The 12,803-nt window shown below is 38.5% G+C and overlaps 1 protein-coding gene across 1 annotated transcript in view; it reads left to right on the top strand.

Moving 5' to 3' along the window:
- LOC134611300 (guanine nucleotide-binding protein G(q) subunit alpha) overlaps positions 1-12,803 on the top strand; it is a 141,241-nt gene that overhangs the window by 61,695 nt on the left and 66,743 nt on the right. Inside the window, exon 2 of the mRNA XM_063455023.1 lies at positions 4,541-4,725. Coding sequence (XP_063311093.1) covers positions 4,541-4,725 — 185 coding nt within the window. The remainder of the gene's footprint in view (positions 1-4,540; positions 4,726-12,803) is intronic.

A 12,803-nucleotide genomic window follows, 5' to 3' on the forward strand; every position in this document is an offset into this window, starting at 1 on the left:
TTTTTGATCTCAACCACTCCAATGCTTCTCCATATGAAAGCATTGGGAGGCTATTGCGCATGCTTGGAAAAAAGCTGCAGTGGGCAAATCTGCATCTCCTCATAGAATATTATGAGGAAAGCTCAGCACCTCCATGCAGAGTGTGGAAATGCTGAGCGACAGTGTTGCATGTTGTGAATCACTGACACGAAAGCACCTCTAGTGGCCGTCTGAGTGACTGCTACTGTCCCTAGGCAGTAATGTAAATACTGTATTTTCTCTGAAATGGCAGTGTTTACATTAAAACGCCTGCTGACACATGCTGTAGACATCAGAACTACTACATTAAGCCGTAGTTCTTCTGGTGACTATAGTGTCCCTTTAATTCCGTTATTTTAGGGCAACACTAAGACTTGTATGCTAAATTAGAATAGTGGTAGGCTTTTGTCAGGGCTTGTGTTGATTTGTTATGAGAATGTAAGGACTACAATAACGTGACAATCACCACAACCACTACAGCAGGCCCTGGCTCCCTCCCAGAATATGTTTCTGAAACCATTTAAGAGCAGTTTAATAACTTACCTGGGTCCCCCAGGTGCACGTGCAGCATCCGTCTTCTTCTGCAGTATAAGCCAAATACATACCTCTCAACAATGGGGAGGTATGGAATAGGGACTAGTGGGCTGGCCTTCAAGAGGTCATCGCCAGTGATGGAATTTACTTCACTAGTGACCCCTACAGTGGGCAGTTCCGCCTGGGAAGTGGGTCTGCCTGCCAACGAAGATATGTCAGCCTGGTGTCAAGCATGCCAGGCTGATGGCTTGCCAGCCTCCTACCTTCAAGACCATTCAGAGAGCGCTGTTAACGTGCACTCTGCATGGTTCTAGTGACCCTTGGAAAGCGGGATAGGACCTTTAAAATTGGGACTGTCCTGAAAATGGCACAGATGGGAACCCTTTGAATGTATCCCATGAACTAAGCTCTGCTTTATACAGGTCTGCACTCATTGACTGAAAGCACCCCATTGAGGCATTCAACCATTGAGTGGCCCTGCTTTGCTCAGTGTATTCTTTTTGTAGTACAATCCACAAGCATGTTAGTTGTCGAGCTGTTCTTAAACAGTTAAACAAATCTGTGAATGCGCCGTGCCGTTCCAGTCACTATAACCTCTATAGTGGAAAGTGTTTATGGTGTTTGTAGTGTTCCTTAGTGCAGCAATTGGTCATGTATGTACCAGTGCTGCTTGAGATTATGTGGAGTTAATGCGGATTCAAAAAAGGTGAATGCAGATTAATTTGCCAACATTAATTCAGGGCATTAGCTAAATTAACATGACACTAGCTGCATCTTGGGTGTTGTAACTCCACTGATGTCAGGCAAATTTAGACACACACATTGCTGCTCTGGCCAAGATTAGGGCTCCCGAACTACATGGGGTAACATTTCACAGATATGATCAGAACTATCTGAGCAGTATGTATGGCAGCTTTTTAAAACCTGATCTTGCTTTTTTTTTAGTATAGCATATACTTTACAATATTAAGGTATTTAAACACCGTTCTAGAAGAGTGGGATATTCTCCCCCCATAAAACCCAAAGCCTCTAGTCCCCCCCCCTCCCCCCACCCAAACAAAAATAATGATCCCCTACCTACTCCCCTCACACTAAAAATAATGAGGGGGGAGGGGAAGGGAAGAACCTGAAAAAAAAATAATTACCATTTGATGTCTTCTTCTTTTTTCTAAAATCTTAATTTTTCAGCCGCAAAAAAGGCCAAATAAAAACATAATACCTGTCGAGCGCAAAGAAAAATCAGACGAAAAAGAAAAAAACTAACGCTAAAAAAATAATCCATCTTCACCCAGCGATGGCACAGCACAGACTGAGCTCCGCAGGGCGGGGAAAGGCTTATAAAGCCTTGCCTCGCCCTGCAATTATGCCCAGAGCACTCTGATTAGTTGGCTTGGAGTCCAGCCAATCATAGTGCTCTGTGTCATTTTACACAGCGTGGGAAAATTCCGAAGAACTTTCCCACACTGTGTAAAATGACTCATAATACCGATTGGCTGGCTTGAAATCCAACCAACCAGAGTGCTCTGTGTCATTTTACACTGCCCATACTTACGGTATAGCAAGTAAGGGCAGCATTTACTAATACTAAGTAATCTTTTCTTAGTATTAGCAAATTTGGCTGAAAGACCAATTTAGGTATTTCGGCCTTTTGGTAGATAGCTCCCTAATACCGTGGGAAGATGCAGCTGCGGCACGAATAGGATCGGAGTTTCATTCATTAGAATGAAATTCTGATCCTAACAAAGTCCCGAATTGCGCAATTTGGCAGTTTTGCTGGCGTTCTGTCTAAGTGACAGGACGTTCGGGAAAAGTGAAAGGAAGCATCACGGGAACAGGGAGGAAAGCTAAGAATTGTGGGAAAATTTTCTCTGACCACTGGAGGTTGTTTGTGCCCGTTATTCAGGAGTATTTGCCTGGGAGAGCAGGAGATGTTTTACCCTACGTCCTCTTAGCTCAGCGGTCCGGCCCACTTCCTACTGTACTTCTTTATATTGGCAATACAGTATTTGTAACGTGCTACATTTGCTTGTACAAGTACACATGCTTATATTTTGATTTGGGCAATATAAATTGATTTGATTTGTATTATCTAGGCATTGGACTCTTGTTGGGTTATCTTTTGTGGGGAATCGTTTTAGATCACTGGTGCCCAAAAGGTAGATCCCCAGATATTGTAGAACTACAATTCCCATGATGCTTTGAATGCCAGATGGAAGTTGTAGCTTTAAAACATATGGGGATCTACCTTTTGGGCACCCCTGGTTTAGATTTTCAGTAGATATACCCATTTGCTTTTATTTGTATATTTATTTGTATACTCCAATTCGAGCCAGAAAAACTGCCACAATTAGGAGGCCTGCACACAACAAACTGTTTAATTGGGCACTTCCTTTGTCACATTTCTAATGGTAGAATGGTTTCATGAAAATGCATTTATTATACTGAAAATTTCCTTGCATGGTGTTGTTGCTGTATCTAGTTGTGTTATTTGTACTTTGATAAACGAAGTATGATTTTTATCTAAAACTTTGTGCATTTTGTCCAGTATTCAGATAAACACGGACTATTGCTACATTCAAGAATTGATATGCAGTGTCTACATTCCACCCTGTTCTTGCTGGTGTGGGATGACTCTTATTTTAAGGAATTTTGGGTATACAGAACCCGACTTTGGGGAATGGAGTATTTGGCATTTGTAATCTCCCCAGTGCAGACAGAACTATTTCATTGTGGCACGAAATGTTTTTGTATATAGTTGTCTTTCTGTCAATTCCTGTGCTTCCACTTTGATATATTAAATAATGATATGCTAGCTGGCATTGATCTATCTCTAAGGATAAGCCAGATTTATGTCTATACAGTGGAAATACTGCAGGTCTAACTGAGATTTTTCTTTTATCCATGCAAATGATCTAGGACCCTTCCCTCACAATTGCAGTAGCTTTTTCTAAGAACAGTACAGAGATATTTAGAAATCAGTAGGGTGTGTGGGTTACTGGGTTGGCAATAGTAGTACTAGTTAAACATTCTGACACTTCATGAAAATGGTTAGAAGAAAAATAGTATTGTTTGGCTGAAGAGTTGGATATCCACTTGTTGGGATAATTGACACCTTCATCCTCTATCTTACTTAAAGGGACCTTATAGTTGCCAAAACCACTTTAGCTTAATAAAGCAGTTATGGTGTATAGAACATTCCTCTGAAGTTTCACTGCTCAATTTTCTGCTGGTTAGGAGTTATATCACTTTTGTTTCTGTTTATGCAGCCCTAGCCACACCTCCCCTGGCTGTGACTGACCCAGCTTGCATGAAAATAAGAGTTTAATTTGCAATCCGATGTAACTTACTTTAAAAGTTTTTATCGCCTGCTTTGTAAATTGAACTTGAATTACATACAGGAGGCTCCTGCAAGTTCTAGCAAGCTATTAACAGAGCAGGAGATAGGAAATACTAAATTAAACAGAAGTTGCAATATAGGAAGTGTAAACATGTATGACTCTTTACAGTAAGTGTTTAGGAAGGCTGTCTAAGTCACATGCAGGGAGGTGTAACTATGGCTGTATAAACAACGGGATTTAACTCCTAAATATGGCAGAGAATTGAGCAGTGAGACTGCAGGGGCATGATCTATACCAAAACAGCGTTATGAAGCTAAGGTTGTTTGGTGACTATAGTGTCCCTTTAAACATAAAGTGAAACCAAGAGTTCAGAATTTGAATGTTCTTTGGCTTCCAATAACATCTGTATTTAACAATAGTGCTACCAAGGTGGTGGTTTAGTTATATTTGAACAATTCTGTTACATTTCGCAAAATTATCTGGAAGAGTTGCCGCAGGATTCATATTTTTGGAACTTTATTTTCGTTGTGGAGAGAGAATTGTTTAGTGTTTTGTCCCTGTTTTGCATCTTGGTTATTAGGGCTCTAGATTTTTGATTGACAAAAAGTGTAAATAATATTAATTATATTTACTATTTCTTTACTCTTCAGGCACTGGAGAAAGTGGCAAAAGCACATTTATAAAACAAATGCGAATTATTCATGGATCAGGCTACTCTGATGAAGATAAGAGGGGATTTACCAAACTTGTGTATCAGAATATATTCACAGCAATGCAGGCAATGATCCGAGCTATGGAGACCCTTAAAATCCCATACAAGTATGAACACAACAAGGTAAGTGAAGTGCAGCAATAAACATTTCCTATTCTCCCTTCACATACTTAGGGAGGGATGGAACTTTAAATTCCACTGCACAATTAGATTTCTGCTGGCTGATATAGCACACTCACACAACTGTTTGGGATGACTACAAACACCCTTAAAATATGCTTTGAGTTAGTATAGAAATGATGGTTGGTGATACATGTGCTGAAATAATTGTTTGCACACTGCTCAGTCAGTAAATTTACTTTTCTACAAATCATGGACCATATCAACTCAGACTTATCTGTAAATTGTTCATATTCTCTTTTATATATGTATAATACTGTGATGGTTATAAAGTGTTGTTTATGTTCTTAAGAAATCTTTAAACGAGCTGAATTGCTATTCTGTATAGTGTGTACCTTATGTGCGAGCATATAGTAAGCACGAAAGATAAACCATATAAATATGTCTATATATCACACAAAGATGAAGAAAAATACACCAGTTTGACCTACCAGATAAACTGGTCCAGGGCTCAACACTTAACTCAAAATTAGAATGTTTTGCAGTTCCCAAGTGTTACAACAGATGGGACCTGCTAGCTGGTATTTGCTAGTAGTACACAATTCAACCTTATCATAAGTAATCATCCAATACCCTTATAGTGTGTAGTTTGTTAGTGGTAAAAAATATAGTTCAAGATGTTCCTTCACTGATCTGTCAAGTGATCACTTCAACTGAACAGTGTAAATTAAATAGCAGGGAACACACAAAAAGGCTTTATTAAAATAATGGCCAAAAAGGCCGTAGTAGAATAGTATTGGTATTGTGTCCACTGGACATTATAAGTGACACAGCATAGGGAGAAGGGCTGATAATGAGCCTAAATATCTAACAGTTATACACACATATGGGGGTTATATACAAACAGGCTGTCTTGATAGCCAATCATAGGGTTCCCAGATAGATACAAGTAAAAGCTACAGAAACAAAAAAGCAAAAATTCACAAACTGAATATAATGCTGACTGGAGATAAAGACGCAGGCACCAAAGCATCCAATGGTACGGAACAATGTAACTAGAGGGAGACCACTAAATATCTGAAGTAACAGACAATATCGACACAAAAATAAACTAACTCCAAATAATCATAAATACCGAACTAGCCTTATAAGGCTACTCTCATGCCTAAGTAAGTGAGATAAAGTTACTAAACACCTAATTCTGCAATATACATATAGGCTTTATTAGTCCTGGCCCTTTAATGCATAGGGTGTTAGTAAATCTCCACTTAGCATCAGAACAAGTGCCAAAGGGAGAAAGGTCACTGTCTAAAAGAATGGCAGCCCTAATAATCAAATGTAGACAGACGGATAAAGTAAAATAAAATAAAGAAAGCCTCTCTTCTTGTGAGACTTACTAGATAGGCTTAAGTCTATCTGGTGTTTATTCCATTTTACACCCATTTTCGCATGGATCCCATTATTTCTATTTTTTCACAGGTAAAAGCTACAAAGTACTCTTTCACATATCTATTCCCTTGTGGTCTAAAATAGATACATACTGTCCATGTAAAAGTTTAGTAAATGTATGTAACATAAAGTAAACAGTCTCTTTAAAATCAAAATACAGACCTTAAAAACATTAAAGCCACACAAAGGCTCCTCTCTCCCTTTAAAGCTAACTAGACAGAAAAAAAAATAAAAAGTAGAAATTAAGTTAGGGATTGTTATTTTTCAAAGTGCATAGTAGTGCAACTATAGTGATAAGTGCAAGAAAATCTCAAAACACCTGACACGAGTGTCGGTGCAGCTCAATGTGCACCTTCGCCAGAGGAAAGTTGTAAACTGAAACTGTCTCAATATGTAGGGTTAGATCCCGGGCCAGATTGAGTCAATTGGGCCTAGTGCTGACAATTACAATGGGTCTAATTATAGAATTGTATCGACAGAAAACACTAAAATAGTTATACCTCAGTGTCATGCATCTGGTGGAGGCGATGCTGGAGGGAAACTCACAGGATATAGCTATTAGAAAACACATACCTTATGTTAATTTCTCGCCTTCATCTTGCAAGTAAATCCATACCCTCTAACAGCCGTGTCTGGTGAAGCAGGATTTAGGTGGGTGGGATAAAAAGGTGTGCCACTGATGCGAGTCACTTAACCAGAACCACCCAAAGGGGCAAAAATGTCCAAAAAGGGGCGTGTCTGCCTGAAAAATTCAGCTTGGTGTAAATGCATGGAAGGCTGCCTGTCAGTCATGCAGGATGACCAACTAAGGGCATACCATGCAAACAGCACTCCGAGCTTGGCATACATGCGTTTAATGAATCGCTCGCTCCACTCGAAAGGACTGTCCCCTAGCACTCACTGGTCCCCTCCTCTCCTAACCTTCTTACTAGCGGGCAGAAGCTCCTGCTATGCAGTATAGGACAGAGCAAAAGTGTATGTAGTGTAGCGTTAGAGAGACTGAAGCGGCAAGAGAATTTGCATAGGGCACAGTGTCAGCTTTACCTTAACTAATTTCATTGTCAGCCAGTACACACCAGTTTTGTTTCCCTACATACACATTTGAAGAGTAGCAAAAGGCGTATTCTATGGGCCTGGAGCTGCAGCTCCATCAGCCCCTATGTTAATCTGGCCCTGGTTAGATCCACACAATAATTAAATTGATTTTCTAAATCGGGTGTGGAGAGATCTAGAATTGCCAATCCCTCTGATTTATAAACTATCCAGTTTGTGCTATGGACGCAGAGAACAATGGGAGATGGAAATATGGGAGAATATGCTTGCTCAGAGTAAACTGAACCAATCCAGTTCAACCCAAGAGAACCCCCATTTGTTAATGGCTGAGTAAGCCACACCGATCCATTGATTGAGAGTCCCACGTCGGTTCAGGTTCACCCTTCAGGCATGCCTCCACATGAGCACGAACGCCCACTCCTGTTTGTCAGTTCGGCAGTTCACTAAATACAAATCTGCCCATAGGGAGCAGTAAACTCAACATTGGAGATCTTTACTCATCCCAAATTATTCCATTTTTTTACTGTATAGGGCTTACCAAATAATATAATCGAAATAACCCACAAGTATTACCCTGAGTTTACTGTAGAAATCTCAGCGTAGTACTTATTTCTACTTTTTTCTTTCTGTCTAGTTCGCTTTAAAGGGAGAGAGGGACCTTTATATGCCTTTACTGTTATGATCTCTATTTTGATTTCCAAGTGTCTACTTTGTTATATACATTTACTAAACCTTTTTACACGGACAGTATGTGGTTGTTCTTTTTTTTTTTTTTTTTTTTTTTTTTTTTTTTTTTATTAAGATCACAAGGAAATATCCCTGGGAGATAGAGTACTTTGAAAATTTTACTGGTATCGATCTGGGAACCCTATGATTGGCCATCTAGAGACTGTCTGTATATAACCCACAAATATGTATAGAATGGTTAGATATGTAGGCTCATTATTGGCATTTCTCCCTATGCTGTGTCACTTACAATGTCCAGTAGACACAATACCAATACTATTCTACTACGGACCTTTTGGCCACTATTTTAATAAAGCCTTTTTGTATGTTCTCCACTATTTAACTAATACTGTTAAGTTGAAGTGATCACTAGACAGATCAGTGAAGGAACTTTCTGAACTATATTTTTACCACTTACAAACTACACACTATAAGGGTATTGGATAATTACTAATGATAAGGTTGAATTGTGTACTTTGAGCAAATACCAGATAGCAGGTCCCTTCTGTTTTAACACTTGGGAACTGCAAAGCATTCTAGTATCACAAAAAATACTGTAGCACAGAACACAAGGAAGTACATTTTATGTTAATAAGCACTTAAAACTAGGATTATAACTAAGCCAGATATTATCAAAAAACTGTTGTTAAATACAGTAGAACAGGATAGCCTCTCAGCTTTTATTGGACTTTATTGGACTTAATTTATTGGACTTAATAGCTTTTAATTGCAAATAAATTCAGTTCTAGATGTGCAGTTGAACACCGTAATCTATGCTAAATGTAAATATTTTTTTTGGTGTGTGTGTGATCTGAATTGTAGCAGGAAATTATCCGCTATCATGCTGTGCATGCGAAAAACAGAATTCAGTGCTTATTCATGACAGCCTGTACTTATGAACATACACTGCATGTTGACAACCTACCTCACAGTATTTCAGATGGACAAAGAGGGATACTTTAATGTAGGAGGTGTGAGTTGGTCTGGCCAGGAGAAAAGCTTTTCTGGAGGGAAATTATAATAGAAAAAAAGGTCAGAGGGATTTGGACCCAAAATAGACTGTCGATCCTAAATAAGGGACACTTGGGTGGTATGCAACTAATAGACTTATAAGAAATTCTCCTCTGTTGGCTGACAGATCTCACCCACCCGCATAGCAAACCAAGCGTAATGAACCAACTAATGATAGCATAATGTTTTTATGCAGTATAGCTGAAATATTAAAATGCTAGCCAGGAGGTTTTAAATTAAATTTTAAATCATACAAAATGTTTTTATTTCATTGTCCTTTTTCAGTTTTTGGTGTTACTCAATTTTTCAACAAAATCAATTCATGGCTGTTGAAACCGTGTCTTTCTTGGCAAGGGCTTTATATTTTATTCCTGGGTTAATGTTTATAAAGACCATATGCATATTTAAGTATTTTTCATTGCTTCCATGGATTTTACAATATTGATTTTTACTTTATTTAAAATTGCAAATTTGGTGACTCCCTCCATTATTAAAATATGCTATTCGAACACAAGTTGTCACATATGGAAGTCATTCATCACCAGCTGGGGATGGAATATTATAACACTGAAGTATATGGTATGGTGTCACTTTATAATAGAAATTTTAAAGAGATACTATCGGCCAGTGCTCCTTAAATTCCAGGTCGCCATGGCGACTAGTAATTTTGTCCTGGCATCTCATTTCAGCTAGTTCAGCTGAAGTGGCCAACCGCGGGAGCCAGGAGACGGCCGGCCTAAGGAGCAGGAATTTTTGCAGTTCTTGCTCTGCTCCCTTGCGTGCTATTTAGTGATGTCGGTATCTGGAATATGATGTTTTGTGTGTGTGTGTGTGTGTGTATTAGGCCAAAACAACAACAACTTGTTCTGTTCACCCCACCTGTTTACATGCAGTATTGCAGTAAATAGCAATAAACTGATAAATATGGCTAAATTGCTCTAAGTATGAGGTGTTGTGGAGAAAGTGAGAATACCATTATTAAAATGGTGTAATTCTTAGTTTTAAATATTTGAATTTGACGCTTGTGCCATACTAGAAGATGCTCTGTGTGTGTATATAGAAATGTCTTTCTGTTAAATCGTTGCTTATCATTTTGGCAGTGTCCAAATGTTAAATGGATGGGTTGCTGTCAATAAGTTGCAGTGGTGTGGTGCCTGGAGTGTTCGTTACTGACCCTTTGGTTTATTTTTATTTTCATTTTCTTTTAGTTAAAATGGCATTCTATACAGTATTGAACAATATGACACACAGATTTATATATCCATTACAAATATATGTGACGTGTCCCACAATTCATACGTGCAGCAGTCTGACTGCCTTACATAATTTAATCCATGTGGGCTTGTGAGAAGAAGATGGGCTTTTTATGTCATGTGAGATATTTTCATTTTGTCATTTTAATTATGTGTTTGGACAGCATGGGATGTAATTCTTGCTGCTTAAGGAATTGAAATTGGTACGGCCAAGCAAAAAAACTAAACTTAAAACATATTTGGCATCTCTCTGTGAATGACGCATTGCAGTAAGAATAGTATTTATCTTACTAAGGGGTAAGTCATCCAAAGAAACGATGGTCATATATGTTTTGTCTCATTGCTGCCTGATGTAAGTAAGGACGACATTTTTGGACATATCTTTTGCTTGGCCCATACCAAGACCAATTCCAAAAACTTTTACTGTACAAAGTAAACATCTCATAACTGTAATAAAAATTATAAAATCACATATCTCATGATGTGTGACACAAATAATATAATTTTATCTTTTTCACAAGCCTATGTGAACTAAGTTAAATGAACTAAATTCCAGTCAGGCGTTCTTCTCATATGCTGTATAAAGCATTCATAACCTGCACTTAAAGCAGCTTTCATGTTCTGGGGTCTTTGCATAACTGCTGGGTAGCTGAGGGAAGGCGTACGTTATCAAGTTATCTGAACTTGTCCCTCGTGGGCGCCACCATCTTGACCGGTCTCATTCTGCCACAGAAATTTTGTGCATGCACATGAGTACAGCACGGAGTTCTATGGAGGATCTTCCATAAAGAGAGCTTTTTTTTTCTTTTCTACATCCGTCACTGGTGATGGCTGGGGGAAATTACAAGCTTTCCAAAAGTAACTTTTCCTTGACAAAAATAACTCATTAGAGCTATTTTAACATTAAAGGGACACTGTAGGCTCCCACACCACTTCAGCTAATTGAAGTGGTCTGGGTGATGTGACTCTTTTGCACTTGGTGCTGCAATGTAAAACATTGCAGTTCCAAAGAACTGCAATGTTTACATTGCAGCTCTAAGTCTGCCTCCAGTGGCTGTCTACCTCACGGACCTCCAGTGTCATATATTCCCCGTAGGAAAGCGTTGAATAATGCTTTCCTATGGGAAGGTCTAATGCGCGTGGCAATTGCCTCACATGTGCATTGGGTCTCCCCGCCAGCTGATGTCCCCGGCATGATGGGACATCGGCGCTGGATTCAGGTAAGTGGCTGAAGGGTTTAATAGGTGGACCTATTAACCCTATAGTGCCAGGAAAGCGACTGTTTTCCTTGCACTATAGGATCACTTTAAACCATCAGTATTTAGGCTTGGTACTCCTACATTTAGGCTTTGCACACAATATTCACATTCTGCCCAAAACACTTTACTTAATGGAAGAGGTTCTAAATTAATTAACTGCAAATATAGGCAGTTGCCCAGGATTGTAACTCAAATAATAACAGGGATGCTGAGACAAGTATGTTCGGGCAATGCCATTAGATTATTGGTCCTTGCACTGCTGCAAATACAGTTCAATGCTGTACCGTTTTTATGGTGTAATGTATTAGATTGGAAAACCTGATCTGCAGATTTAAATGGCCAGATCATGTAATGTAATAAGAATAAGTAATAGTCCTATGTTGTCAAATATGTTCATAAGGCTATCTTGAACATTTTTAATTTTGCATTGCATTCTCATTGCAGTTAATTTTGATTGATGTATTGTGTTGACAAAAAATAACCCTTTACTATGCAGTGTGAATACCAGAAGTATGTTCCAAGACTGGGCGGAAGTGTTATTTATCTGTACAGTGGCAGACTTGCCAACCAAGCGACTGATTTCCTGCTTGTTTGAAGAACGATAATGCTAAGGAGTTATTATTCACGGTTATATCGCTTACAATTTTCTAAAGTGGGAACAGGAGGGTGATGAGGACCCTTCTCAAATCACCCTAGCTTCTGGAGATTTAGATGACCATTATTTTGGATGAGGTAGTTGAGAGGGTTAAATGATTACTGCAAAACCTATTCTTCATGTTGGAGAGAAATTGCATTTAAATAATTTGGATATTTGGAATTGTCTCTTTCATTAATTGTTCTCTGCCCAAATATTTCAAATACGCATGAAAAAAAAAAATTGGGCCTCTAAGAGCAAGAATCTTGACTTTATAGCACATAACTACTAGTTTAAAAAAAAAAAAAAAAAAAACAAGCCTAAGGGTGTTAGCCATATTTGGGAAGGCTCAGGTTTCGACCCAGGATCTCAGGGGTTTTGCTCCTATCTCCAGCTGTATGGACAGATTCTCACGGTCTAAAATACTTTCTTTTGTGGACCAATTTATGTTTTAGACTGATTTGATGATTCTTGAGCAGTTGTTAATGATGATGTTATTTTTTTTTTATTTAAAGAGCGCCTATATATTCTGCAATTAGTGTTTTTTTTTTCTTTTTCTTGCAAACGTGGCATAACTGAACATTCTGCTTGAATACCAATAGATCAATTCAAAATATCTTTAGGTCCAAAAAAGTCTGTTTCATTTATGACCTCCATAAGAGTTTGATTTAATTTCAACCATGTAACAAAGAATCA

This window comes from Pelobates fuscus, chromosome 5 (assembly GCF_036172605.1).
Source record: "Pelobates fuscus isolate aPelFus1 chromosome 5, aPelFus1.pri, whole genome shotgun sequence".
NCBI classification, from domain to species: domain Eukaryota; kingdom Metazoa; phylum Chordata; class Amphibia; order Anura; family Pelobatidae; genus Pelobates; species Pelobates fuscus.